The sequence below is a fragment of the Neopelma chrysocephalum genome, unplaced genomic scaffold (genome assembly GCF_003984885.1).
Source record: "Neopelma chrysocephalum unplaced genomic scaffold, ASM398488v2 Primary Assembly neopelma1_95715, whole genome shotgun sequence".
Lineage (NCBI taxonomy): Eukaryota > Metazoa > Chordata > Aves > Passeriformes > Pipridae > Neopelma > Neopelma chrysocephalum.
This window is the reverse complement of record NW_020924378.1, coordinates 262,192-276,590: the sequence shown is the minus strand read 5'-3', so window position 1 is coordinate 276,590 and position 14,399 is coordinate 262,192. Positions and strand designations below refer to the sequence as shown.

At 41.0% G+C, this 14,399-nt stretch overlaps 1 protein-coding gene across 5 annotated transcripts in view; it reads left to right on the top strand.

Annotated features, from left to right (window-relative positions):
- PIGG (phosphatidylinositol glycan anchor biosynthesis class G) overlaps nucleotides 1-14,399 on the top strand; it is an 83,432-nt gene that overhangs the window by 32,242 nt on the left and 36,791 nt on the right. For 3 of the 5 annotated variants that reach the window (XM_027708187.1, XM_027708186.1, XM_027708190.1), the window contains 2 exons: nucleotides 4,559-4,750; nucleotides 10,696-11,005. In XM_027708187.1, the coding sequence (XP_027563988.1) occupies nucleotides 4,559-4,750; nucleotides 10,696-11,005 (502 nt within the window). Of the gene's footprint in view, nucleotides 1-4,558; nucleotides 4,751-10,695; nucleotides 11,006-14,399 lie in introns of those variants that run through there. The other 2 variants (XR_003538277.1, XM_027708188.1) reach the window with 2 other exon arrangements.

Below are 14,399 nucleotides of genomic sequence, written 5' to 3'. Positions count from 1 at the left end.
CCTGCTTTACTCTCTTCCACTGAGCTTGTCATCTCATCACAAAAGTCTGTGAGGTTGATTAAGTATTCTCCTTCATAAAGCTGTAACAGCCGTGTTATTAAAGCTGTCTGCCTCCCCCTTCAGTTAGGCTGAAGTACAGCAGCTAGATATCAAAGAACCAAAAAGCTTCAGAATTTTACAGGTGAATTACTCCCTGTGTTCTCTATCAAATTATGGCCTCACATTGGGTGTATTTGTTTGGGTCTCAAAGCAAGTAGAAGAGAAAAGGTTCTACAGCTACAGTCTTAGGCTACGACTGAGTGTTTGGCTATAATAGTGTATTGGAGGAGCTCTTGCCATACAAGGCAAGGTACTTGCTCTCTTACTCTTCCCCTCACTGGCCCTATATTTTACCTGTTTGCATGTCAGTATGGTGAACTAAATAATTGAATAGATATGACTGGAAAAATAACTCAAGATGGCATGGGAAACACTTGGCTTTCTGTTGGATCACATCCTGCTCTGATTTACCATCAGGTTTCACAGGCAAATGGGCTGGCTAGTAACAGGAATGCAGGAAGGGAAAAGTGTACAAATCAGCACTGCTGTTGTTGAAATTACTGTAGAAACAGAATGTGGAAGTATCTGTATCTTTTGAAGTGCTGCAGACATAAACAGTCTTTTCTTTCTACCATTGTCAAGCATTCCTTACAAGAACGTGCATGCCTTTCAAGTGTGATTGAGAAAGAAGCAATGATTCACAAACTTGTATTCTGGGGGACTTAAAAACACTATGCAAAAGTCCAGAGTGCTGTGGCAGGCTAAGAGTATATGTGATTAGGACTGTCACACTTCTGCATTCCCCCCTTCATTGATATGTTTAGGGAGCAGGTGAAAAGAAGAGAGCCCTGGCACAGGCTGGCTTGGGCTGCTGTGGAGCTATATCCTGACTTTAACAATGGAGCAGCTTTTAATCTAATAGGAGAATACAATATGTCACCATGCTGATGTATACTTCATTTGCTTTAAAGGGTTAAAAGATTAGCAGCATTTGAAGTATACAGATTTTGGACTCGAGTTGAGTTCTTGAGTTCTGTTGTGTTTCACTGGACAAGCTTCAGAAAGATCAGTCAATGATGCCACTAAATCTTTACACATCCTGGGGTTTGTAAAGTGTCAGTGAATTCCTATTTGGCAAACATGTTTGGATTTTCTTTGTTTAGAGGTTTTAATGTCTTTGTTCCTTCTCCTTTACAAGAGAACAGGGTGGTAGAGATGTCTGTTTCCCTAGTGTTTTGATCAAGATTGAGGTGATGTGTTTTCCTTAACAGCATGAATTAAAAGTTGGTGATAAGCTGAGTTGCATAAAGCACTTATTCCTCTTCCCAAAATGCATTGCTAGTCTGTAAGGTTGATTGTTGTTTTATTTTTAGCATGAGTTTAATTTGCATAGTTATGTCTTAATAGCTCTCTTTTTACTAATAAGTATTTAGAACCTTACTTATATCGTTTGTACCCTTGTTAGTTTGAGTTACAGCTGCTCAGGCTTTTTCTAGACAGCCTTCTATTTTGTCTCTAAAATAAACTAATGAACAAACTGCCCTCTTTTTTTATTCCCCTGTATTGACCTTTTAGACATCTGTGCTCATGCTCAGACTAATATTTTGCTTATCTGGACAGTGCTTAATGGCCTCAGCATTTGAGACAGACACACTGTTGTCCAGGTTTGTCCATAGAAAAATGTAAGTACCAAAACACAGAAAATCAATGTGCCTGTAGTGTCTTGAATTTGGCTACTAGAGATGCATTCAGCAGTGCTGAAATAAGGAAAATGTTTTTTGTTATTTGCAGACAGACTCTGTGAAATCTACTACAAAGAGGAAAAAATACTTTGATGGGAAAAAGAGCAAAAGAAAATCAATAGATGAAATGGAAGAGAACATTTAATCTAGATCTGACTGGAAGTCAGGTTTTCTTTTTAATTAGCTGGTATTCAGTTAGCTTCATTTAGCTGGTTATCTTGGTCAGAACTGATACTTGAAAGGTGTCAGAGCTGCTACATGGCAGAATCAGCTCCAAGAGTAGTGATGAGAAGCATCAGCATGGAAAGATGATAATATTTTCCTTTAATTATCTGAATAACTTAATAACTTAACCGTCCCCAAATTCCCTTTCCCCGAAGCTAGCATACCAGAAGTATGAGTGTAGACCACAAGATGTTACAGTAAGAAGATATAGCCAGGTTTTCTCTCAGGAAGCTGTTGGTTCATTTTGTGGTTTGGGCAAAACCCACTACATTGCAGCTGAGATCAGAGTAGCATGTTTTGCTTGTATTTCTGAGTAGACTATCAAAATCATTTAGAACTTTGCTAAATGACTGGAGTCTCTGTGTCTGCGTTGAGCAACTACCATCGCCTTTCAAGATACAAGCTAATTACATATGCTTTTAGCTGACTAACTGGAGGAACCTTGGCTGGAAAGCCTTGAAACTGTAGGTGATTTATGCTGACCTGACTTCACTTGCTATAAATCTTTTTCTTTTTTCTTCAGCAAACACTGTGAAACACTGGGGTAGGTTTTTTTGAGCAAATTTATATGGTTCAAAAAAATTCCCAAAAGAAATCACAGAGGACTGTTACCCAAAAACCTGGACAGATTTGTGTATAAACCCCTTCTCTAGCGGTCAAGAATGCAAAGTCATGTGACTGATGTGCACATTACTTTGAACATAACTTTGCTGTGCCCCCATTTTTTCAGGGGGAGGTGTTAGAGTATGATTTCAGATGTTCACTGTACGAATTGCAGCTGTTAGTGTCTGGCTTGACATAGCAATAGCAGTTACTTCTTACAGACAGCAATGGCTTTTTAAATTTTTTTGTATTGCTGTGTTAGCTTTGTCTGCAAGAGTCTCTTAACAAAAGTACAGTGAGTTTTTTAGATAAAGAGACAAAGGTGATGATGATGTGATGTTATTTATTCCTGATTTGTCTTGCTCTCATGCAATGAGTAGCCAAGGAGAATACGACCTGAAAACTTAAAATTTTCAAAAATGTTCTTTTGAAAGGTGCAGTGGCTACCAAAATAGTTTATTATGTGTTGATCATATGAGATGGTGCTTGCACAATCTTCATGGGTTGCTGCAGGAATCTATTCACTGCTTCTGCTGACTCCTTATATAGAAAAAGAAACATCAAGACTGCATTTTCTCTCCCATAGTGTTCTAGATCTTATTCCTCTCACTTTTCTCCGCTGGCTTGCAGAGAGCAGTGCATCTCTTGGGAGTCTTGTTAAGTTCTATGAAGTACTTGACTGGGTCCTGCACGGAGGAGTAGCAGGACAGTTTTTCTGCCTCACAACCTTCCCTTCGTGACTTTCCAAGTGCAATAGCTGAAACAACTATTGTTCAAACCCATAATAAATCAAACACTAGGAACAGGAAAGTAAACATCTTTGAAGTACAGTGATTTTTATTAGATCAGAGATAAAACTGGAGTTTCATAAGTGTGATGGGATTTAATGCAGATAATAGCCCAGGCTCACTCTTAGTTTTCTGAAGTTAGTGATCTTTTATCTTGGCATTTTGAATGTGGAAGACAGAAGACGGAGCCCTTGGCTCTCACACTCTACATGATGTTCTTAACAGAAGGTAAATCTAACAAAATTAGTGGTTTTACATCATTTGGGATACTGGGAATATTTGCAGTAGGCGTGGGTTGGCAATTCTTGTACTACAGTGGGCTTTCTTAAAGTGTGTAGGTAGCTGTGGTAGGGGTTGGCTGCAGATCTTCAGTTTACCCCATTACATTTTGCAGTGCTAATTCATACTATTGAAGATTTAAATACATAACATTGGCAGCGTGCTCAGTTAAATGCCCTCTATTCTGGAATGACTGTTACCTCTATCGAGGATGCAGAGGAACAAACAAGCTGTGCCTCTAGTATTCTCTGTCAATGATGCAAATTTCTCTCTCACATAGTACAAGGTGCTGTAGTTGCATAAGGGAATCACATTGTGCTAATGAATTTGTATATGTGTGTTGTAAACTGTGTAAGTATATTTGTGGTCATTCTAGGTAGGTAGTGTGTTCTATGACTAAAATTAATTAAACAAAGGAAATACATGTGTTGTTACTTCAAAAGACAGAATCTTGTAGGGCAACAATCTTTTTCATTGTGCTAGAAAATAAAATGCTGTAGTATAAGTGAAATGCACTGTTTCAGAATGTATAAACAACAAAACCCCAGTTTAAAAGTATTAGACCCTTTTCCATGATGTAATATGCAGCTCAGTTTTTGTATAATTAACAGAATAACTAGCATATGGTGGGACACAATAATTACACTTTTAAATATGCATACTTGAATAGAAAACCTTATTAATAAAAGTGCTATTCTAGAAATACTAAAATATTTTACCATACCTCTCAGCAACTTCATAACAAATATCAGTGCAGTGATTAACTTGGTGCTGCATTAATTAATACGGTTTATTAATTGATTAATATGATGCTGTAGCTAATATGTTTAGCTCTAATTTATGTTTTAAAAGATTTTTGTTTGTTTGTTTGTTTTTTCCCAGCTCTGAACATAAACCTGAACTCTCCTTCTTGGCTGCAGTCTCCCTACTTATGATCTTCTTTCTGGTTCAAAGGAGATGCTCCCTGGTTTCAAAAATTGCTATGGCACTCGGGCTCCTGGGAGTCTACAGTTACCGGGCAGCTGTTGGAAATGTCATATTTCCATGGCAACATGGTGGCAAAGATATTTCAAAGTAAGTTAATCAACAGATCTGTTACACTGTTTCTAGCAAGGTGTTAACACTTTGGATATCAGGGGATGAGGTGGAGGGGATGTTATGTCTGGGTTGGAATTACATTCTTATGAAGGAGCTCTGGTTTGTAGGTGACCAGCACTCAGTTTTTGTTGTGTGTTTAATTTTAAGCCCAAGTAAGTGTCTTTTGACTGTGACATATCAGAGGCCAGTCGGATAAAAATTAATATGAGGAAAATCTAGTAGTCATACCCTATATTTTTGCTGAAATGAAACTCCAAATGCATAATGCATTCTTCTCTAAGATGGAGACTCTTTGCTCTCAAACACTCCCTCTCTGCACCCTTTACTGCAGATTTTCTCTGGATGTGACAACTGCTGGAAGGTGGATGAGGGAGAAGAGGCAATTTAAGTGTTCTACATTTTCTGTGGCTTACACTAAGAAAACCTCTAAATTAAAAAACGCAAAGAAGTAATTTAGCCTTCTGTTTTCCTCACAGTTATTTTAAAAAATTGTAGTTTGAGCAATGAAAAAGATGAGTATATACTGTACTAACACAAAATAATAGTAGTGCATTTCCTGAGAAATATTTTTTTATTTGAATTTGCGTCAGCTGGTTAATTTCAGTTCTCATTTAACTCATTGAATAGACCAATTTGCAAAGCTGGTTCCTAAACTTTTACTTCTAAGTCATATGAATATATTTGATGTAATTATTACCACAAAATATAAGTATTCAGAGTTATCAGAGACTCTGAAAAAGGTCATTGAGTTTCTGCATTAGCCAGAAACAGAGGAACTCTCTAAACTTTACTGTTTTTTACTTTTTTTTTTCCCCTTAAAAGAAAAAGCCAATGGGCCTTACAGGGTTTTTTTATAAAGGCTTGCTATTTAAGGAAATAAAATAGTAAAGTCCTTTTGCATGGACCATTAGGTATAAATTTGAACCTTTGATAGCTAAAAGACAGAACAGTGTATTGTATTCAGGTTTAGGAGGGCTATATTAGTGTTGTGTGGTGGTTTTGCCTTTATTTCTTGTTTCTGTGGATGCAAAAAGAAAATTGAACATGAAAATGCTCCTGCTTGTTATTTCTCCTCTTGCTTTTTCTTTCCTGTTTGTGAAAAGGAAGATTGAATTCAAGCTTATTTCTTAGTAATTTGTTGAGAAGGAGGGTGACCTTCCAAAGACTGAAAAAATAATTAAAGTTTTAATTGTTATTTATTTACAAAATTATTATATTTTTTGTTGATAAGATTTATTTTTAGAAATTTTGACTAGTGGTGTTTTATTGTGGTCAGCTAATTACACTGCTTAGATGAGTATAACTATACTCTTACTATTTTTAGAGTCCTGGTCTAATCCTCCATATATTATGACTCAAGAATATGATGACTCAAGAATCCTCACTTCTGAGTGAATTATATTAACTTTGTAGGAGACCGTGTTCACTCATTACTCATGTAAAAAGGGACTGGTAGTAAGAGTTTAACTGGTGGAGCTGTACTCTACCATGCCTTAGACAAACAGACCCACCATCCACTCCACAAGAAGTAATGGATCTCCCACCCTCTCACCACCAGCCAGAAGCACCTTAGGGATGGAGGGGAGTGGAAATGGCTTTCTGCTCCGGGTGGCAGGGGAATCTCCTCCAGACCCACCTCATCTTCCCAAGTTGTTGACCTACCTTATCTTCCACGATAGATAAGAGGCCCTGGAATCTGAGAACCAGGGAAATGAGGACCAGAAAAATATGAATGTGAATGGATGGCCATCCAGGTTGAAGAGGTTACCTAGGGCAGGGCAGCTCACCCCCTGCATCACAACCTCCTCAAGAAAAAAAGAAGGGTAGTACTCACTGGTGACTCCCTTCTGAGAGGAATGGAGGGCCTGATTTGCCGACTGGACCCAATCCATAGGGAAGTGTGTTGCCTCCCTGGGGCCCAGGTAAGGGACATCACCAAGAAACTTCCTAGCCTGGTACAGCCATTATTATTGCCCACTACTGGTTTTCCAGGCGGGTAACAACAAAGTTCTAACAAGAAGTCTGTGGACAATCAATTGGAATCTCAGGGCCTTGGGACAACTTGTCAAGGGATCTGGAGCACAAGTCATGTTCTGTTCTGTCCTGCTAGTTGCAGAAATTGATGGGGCAAGAAACAGGAAAATCAGGCAGATGAACACCTGGCTTTGAAACTGGTGTTATCAGCACAATTTTGAGGGTTTTGATCATGGGTCGGTTTATATGACACCGAGCCTGCTGGCAACACCTGCCCACCTGTCTAAAAGGGGAAATCATAGCTTAGGAGTTAGCAGGACTCCTTAAGAGAGCTTTAAACTAGACTTGAAGGGGGATGGGGGCATAGCTGGGCTTGACAGAGATAAGGTGTGGGAAGGGGAGGACTGTAGCAACCACAGAAGTAGCAAAAGGAGTCCTAAAAAGGGATACCTTGGGCAAACGCAAGCAGCCAAATACATAACCACAGGACAGGGCTATGGATTGTCACTTTGCACCCCCCACTTGGATAGTGACATAAATCAAATACTTCTATATGGAAAATACTTCTAGATAGAACCTGTACACCAGTGCAGTGTAGGAAACAAACAAGAGGAACTAGAGATCTGTGAGCAGTCACAGGGCTTTGATCTCACTGTGATTATGGAGATGTGGTAGGATAGCTGACGTGACTGGAATTTTGTCATGAAGGGCCACAAGGTGTTTAGGAGAGATGGACCAGGAAGGCACAGTGACGGAATAGCCCTCTATGTGAGGCAACACTTGGAATGTATTGAGCTCTATCTTGGGATAAATGATGAGCAAATCAAGAGCTTATGGGTGAGGATAAAAGGCCAGACTAGTGAGGGTGACATTATGGGTGTTTGTTCCAAGCTGCCTCATCAGGAGGAGAAAGTGATTGAGGACTTCTACAGGCAGCTTGAAGCAGCCTCAAGGTCACAGTCACTGGTTCTTGTGGGGGACATTAACCCTGACATCTGGATGAAACACAGCAAAGCACAAACAGTCCAGAAGGTTCCTGGAAAGCATTGATGACACCTTTCTGACACAGGTAGTGGAGGATCCCACAAGGAATGCTGTGCTGTTCAGCCTCATACTAACAAACAGGGAAGGCCTTGCTGGAGATGTGAAGGTTGGAGGCAGCCTTGGCTGTAGTGACCATGAGCTTGTGGAGTTCAGTACTGGGCAAAGAGAAAGCAGGGCAGCAAGCAATCATGGACTTCAGGAGTGATAACTTTAGCTTCTGTAGGGATCTTCCTGAGAGTATCCCGTGGGCCCTGTGGGGTCCAGGGCAGCTGATTGATGTTCAAGGATTACTTCCTTCAGGCTTAAGAATGACACATCCTGATGAGCAAGAAATCGGGGAGAAGGAACATGAGACCCATGTGGATGAACAAGGAGCTCCTGTCATTGCTCAAGTGTAATCAGGAAGTACACAGGATATGTATACAGCAGGGTCAGGTCACTTGGAATGAATGTAGAGAGGTTGTCAGAGTAGGTAGAAATGAGATAAGGAAGACCAAGGTCCATCTGGAATTAAATCTGGCCAAGGATGTCAAGGACAACAAGACAGGCCTCTTACATCATACATCAGTGAGAAAGGGAGAACAAAGGATAACGTGGCCCCATCACTAAATGGACGGGGGACACTGGTGACAGAGGATGCAGAGAAGGTGGAGTTACTGAACACCTTCTTCGTGTCGGTCTTCACTGACAGGACCAGCCCTCAGGAATCTCTGACCCAGGAGACCAGGTAAAATAATGTTAAAAGGAAGACTTTCCCTTGGTCAAGGAGAATTGGGTTAGAGAACACCTACACAAACTTGACATCCACAAATCCACGGGCCCTGATGGGATGCATCCCCGAGTGCTGAGAGAGCTGGCGGACACCACAGTGAGGCCACTCGTGATCATCTTTGAAAGGTCATGGTGATCAGGAGAGGTGCCTGAGGACTGGAAGAAAGCAAATGTCACCCTGGTCTTCAAGAAGGAAGGTGCAGGGGACTACTGGCCACCTCAATCCCTGGAAGGGTGATGGAACACCTCATTTTGGAGGCCATCTCTACCCACATGGATGAAAAAAAGGTGATCATGAGTAGTCATCATGGATTCACTAACAGTAAATTGTTCTTAACAAACCTGATTACCTACTACAATAGACAACTACCTGGATGGATGAGAGGAGAGCAGTGGATATTGTTGACCTTGACTTCAGCAAGGATTTTGATGTTTCTCACAACATCCTCATAGGCAAACTCAGGAAGTGTGAACAGTATGAGAGGACAGTGAGGGGGATTGAGAAATGGCTGAACGCAGTTCCCAAAATGTCATAATCAGTGGTACAGGGTCTCGTTGAAGGCCTGTCACTAGTGGTGTCCCCCATGGTTCAATACTGGGCCCAGTATTGTTTAACTTGTTCATCAGTGACTTGGATGAAGGGGCAGATGCCTCCTCAGAAAGTTCTCTGGTGATACAAAGCTGGGAGGAGTGGCCAGTACCCCAGAGGGCTGTGCAGCCCTTCAGAAGGACCTCGACAGGTTGGAGAGCTGGGCAGAGAATAACCTGAAATTCCAGTAAAGGCAAATGCACGGTCCTGCACCTGGTTGGGGGCCAACCTGCTGGAGGTTGGAGCAGAGGACCCTCTGTAGTCCCTTTCAACCTGACCCATTCTGTGTGTCAGTGATCCTGTGAAACCTAAGGATAATGTATATTAAATTACAGATTAAGTGTGTAGATAATGTGCATTTTTATCTTTTGCAAGATAAAAAAATAGATCTGTAACCACAGATTTTTCTCACGTGCTCGTTTGGTGAATTCATTGGATTATTGCCAGCCTAGCGCACACCAATGTGATCCATTTTTTTTTGCCCAGAAAACATGAGAATGTCACTACATTTTGACGGATATTTGCTTTTGCTTTCTTAATTTTTCAGACCTTGCTCTTCTAAAATAGCAGGTCACAGTTTTTAAGCTTACTAGTCCTTGCCCTTATCAGCTTTTTGGAATACATGCTGTGTTTTATTCAGAAGCTGCCTTTCACTGGTAATTAAGAGGCAAATGAATTAATAGGTGGTTTGAAAATAGCATAAATGCCAATTACACTTACTACTTAAAACTCAGGGTTTTTTTGTAATGGAATTGCTTTTTTCAAATGGATTTGAAAAGTCTCTACACTTAACAAGGAAAAAATGTGCTGGTATAAACCAGCACATATGTACATCTACGCAGCTGTCTAAGGTGAGAAAATGTCTGAAGCATGCAAAGATTTCAGACTGAAATAAGGATCTTCAAATACTCTCACTGTTGTTTTAGTGGGCTAAAAAGAAGCATATTTGTGTGAATGAGTTGTGAAAAATCACTGAACAGCTTAAAAGATATATGAATTTTTAAGTCAATTTAGTTTCTGAAATAAAGTTTCCATATCTCTCAAAGGAGTATTTTTTATTAACATTCATTATGCTATATAAATGACATATTTATATGGATATATTTGTGGATCTAGATCTTGAATAGTATTAGCATAAGTTTATTTTGGTTACATTAGTTGTTCAATCCTTGTATGGGAGAGTGACTTGTTCGACTTGATGATCAGTGTGGGTCCCTTCCAACTCAGAATATTCTGTGAAATCTGTGAAATACAATTTTATTTTTATATTTTAGATTAGTTTAGTTTTTTAGCACAAGCTTTTTTCTTTGCTGAAGTCGATTTGGAGTTGTTTTATTTCAAGTATGAACCCTTCCTAGGGTTTTTGTATTGAAGAAAGCTCTCTCATGAAGTTGACCAGTAGTAACCTTAGATTTTGACCTGTTTGGCAGAACTGGTTGGTCTTGACCTCTCTTGAAAGACTGTGTGAAGTAAGTATTAGTAAATAACTCATCTTTCTGTTTTATTTATTTATTTATTTATTCCAATTTTATTTTCTCTTTAGGGGGATCACTGAAGCTCGTTTTGTTTATGTCTTTGTTCTTGGCATAGTCTTCACTGGCACTAAAGATTTACTAAAGTCACAGGTTATTTCTGCAGACTCCAGCACGAAGAGCACAGGATTATGGGAAGTATATAGCGGATTGGTTCTACTAGCAGCCCTTCTATTTAGACCTCACAATTTACCAGTCTTGGTGTTTTGCCTGCTGATTCAGATGATGATGACAAAATACATTTGGAGACCTTTGAAATTTGACGCAGCACAGATTACTATCATGCACTACTGGTTTGGCCAAGCTTTCTTCTATTTTCAGGTAAGCTGAACACTCTCCATGCTGCAGAGGTGGGAGCTGGAATAGTTTTTCAAAGAAATATTGTCCATTGTAAATAAAATGGTAACTAAATATTAGGGTGGAAGAGTTTACTGAGTTCTCAGAAGGGTTTGATTTCTAATTGTTTTATTAATGTTTTGTTTTTAGAATCAGGGAAAGATGCATACCTTGATGTCTAATCCTCAAAACAGATTTCCAAAAGTGTGGCAAGGATCAGATACCTATACCAGCATGATTTTGGTCTGTTAGTGGGCCTCATAAATACTGCTCAGGTGATAATTAATTAAAAAATGTCATCTGAGTTGATTAATACCGATAAAAGGCAGATGACTATTTGTCACTGATTCTTGAGCATTACAAGACTTTGGTTGCATCAAAATAGGTATACATACAGTTTAAGACTGTGGCATGTAGTATCTCTCATATCAGAACTAGTTTTCTTTGTTATTTTATCTAATTGTATCTTCTTTCCTAAGGAGCCTTACTGATTTCAGTAACATAGTTGTCTGCATTGCAAATAAAGTTGAAATTGCACAAAAACTTTCCTTAGCATGGAAGGAAAGGACCTTTACCATTGGACAGGATTTTTCTCCTTTTAATAGCATTGGAAACAGTGTAGTAGGCTATCTAAAGTTAGGTTTGTGATATTGGGAATCAGGTTGTTTCTGGTTTAGGAGAAGAGGTTTTCTGATTTGTCGTGAAAGTTCAAGGTGAGGCCTGTGTTGGCTTTGCTTCTAAGGCATGGCTGGGGATGTTAAAACTGTGGTCAAGCTTAGGGTATGTCCTACTCCATATCTACAGACTGAGGATTGGCTTGACTCTGCTTTGGGAGTACATGTCCAGATAGCATATTGCTGATGTAAGTAAGATCATCGTGGTTCTTCCCTTCCTACCCAGTTTTCCTGCTCAGAGGACGTAACATTTACTGGTTGAATGGCTTTTGCATGCTTTCAATGTTACTGTTCACCAGTCAGCTTTGATGACGGCCTTTGATTACTAAGAGAGCAGCTCTTAGTGTGGCTGGCAGGAGGCTGAAGAGAGAGCCCTCTCAGTACTGAGGTACCAAGTGAAAACAGCTGCCAGAAATTTAATGGTGGATAGGCGGGAAAGGCTGGGAAGAAAATCCTAGTTATGGAAAAGGGACAATAAAGAATGTTATGAATGTTTTTGTAAAGCAATCCATTTTGAGTGATGCTGAATTCTTGGCACACTTGGCTGAGAATTTCAAAGAACCATGAAATTACAGGAGAGTTGAGGCTGGAAGATGCCTCTGGAGATCATTCAGTCCATCCTCCCTCTGTTTAAGAGCAGATCAAATAGATCAGGTTGGTCTGGACTATGTCCACTCCCTATTTTAAATATCTGAAAGGATGAAGACTCTGCAAGCTCTCAGGGCAGTTGGTCCCAGTGCTTGACCACCATAGCTATTAAAAAAGCTTTTTTTGATGTTTAAACAGAACTTCTTGTATTTCAGTTTGTGTGTGTTGTTTTTTATCCTTTTGCTAGTCACTCTTGAGTGACTTAAAAGGTCAGTCTGACTGCATTTTCTGTACTACCCCCTCATCAGGTATTTATACACATTGTTATGATCCCTGCTGAGCTTTCTTCTCTTGAGAGTAAACAGACCCAGCTCTTCTGGATAGTTGTTTGTATTACAGATGCTTTCTTCCCATCATCATTTTTGTGAGGTGCTTCAGTGGACTTTTTCCAGTACAGCCGTGGCTTTCTTGTGGTGGCAAGCCCAGAACTGAACCCCAGCACCCAGATGTGATCTGGCTTAGTAGAAGGAATAGAGTATCTCCCTCAATCAGCTAGTGAGGCTCTCCCTAATGTAGTCCTAGGTGCTGTAGGTCTTTGCACAAAGGGCAAATGACTGCTAAGTTGCTTTCCATACAGTTAGTTCCCAGTGTGAGGAAAGGCATAGTTTTATCCCTCCCCAAGTGTTTGATTTGATATTTCCCTTTGCTGAACTTCACAATCCATTTCTCTAGTCAGTCAGGGTGTCTCTGAGTGGCAGCAGACCCATTTGCAGACCCATCTGCTGTATCAACCACTCCTCCCAGTTATGTATTGCGTGCAGACTTCCTGAGGGGACACTGTGCCCCATCGTCCAGGTAATTAGTGAAGATGTTAAACAGTAGCAGCCCCACTGTCAATCCTTGTGGTTCATTGCTGGTGATTGGCGTCCAAGTGGACTTCGTGCTGCTGATGGCAACCCTGTGAGCTCAGCATTTGAGCGGTTGTAAGTCCACCTGACTGTCCACTTTCCTAGCCTGGACTACATCAGTTTTTTCATGGAGATGTGATGAGAGACGGTCCTTATGGGGGACTTCAACTTGCCAGAAATTAACTGAGAGTATCACAGCTGGTACAACTAATGGGGATCTGCGGGGCTCCATCTTAAGCCCTGTGCTCTTCAGCATCTTCATAAATGATTCAAAGGAAGGGATCCTGAGCAAGTTTGCAGATGACACAAAACTGGGTGGAGCTTTTGACTCCCTCGAAGGCAGGGAGGCCCTGCAGAGAGACCTTGACAAATTGAGGACAGGGCAATCACCAACCACATGAACTTCAACAGAGGGAAGTGCTGATTCTGCACCTGGGATGGGGCAATCCTGAGTGTTCGTACAGACTGGGGAATGAGAGGCTGGAAAGCAATGCCACGGAAAGGGACCTGAGTATCCTGGTTGATGGCAAGTTGAATCTGAGTCAGCAGTGCCCTGGCAGCCAGGAGGGCCAACCCTGTCCTGGGGGCATCAGACAAAGCATCACCAGCCGGTCGAGGGAGGGGATTGTCCCGCTCTGATCTGACCTGGGGCAGCCTCACCTTGAATATTGTGTGCAGTTTGGGGCACTGCAATATAAGAAAGATATGAAGCCCTTAGAGAGTGTCCAAAGGAGGGCAGTGAAGATGGTGATGGGCCTTGAGGGGAAGCTGTGTGAGGAGCAGCTGAGGGCATTTGGTCTATTCAGCCTGGAGAAGAGGAGACTGAGGGGAGACCTCATTGCAGTTACAAATTCCTTGGGAGGGGAAGAGGAGGAGCAGACACTGATCTCTTCTCCTTGGTGACCAGTGGCAGAACCTGAGGGAATGGCCTGAAGTTATGTCAGGGGAGGTTTAGGTTGGATATTAGGAAAAGGTTCTTCCCCCAGAGGGTGGCCGGGAACAGGCTCCCCAGGGCAGTGATCACAGCACCAAGCCTGACAGAGTTCAAGAGGTATTTGGATGATACTCCAGGCACATGGTGTGACTCTTGGGGATGGTCCTGTGCAGAACTAAGGGTTGGACTCTATGGTCCTTGTGGGTCCCTTCCAACTCAGTGTATTCTGTGACTCTGTGATTGAGCAACAGCTTAGCAAAAATTCTGACAAATTC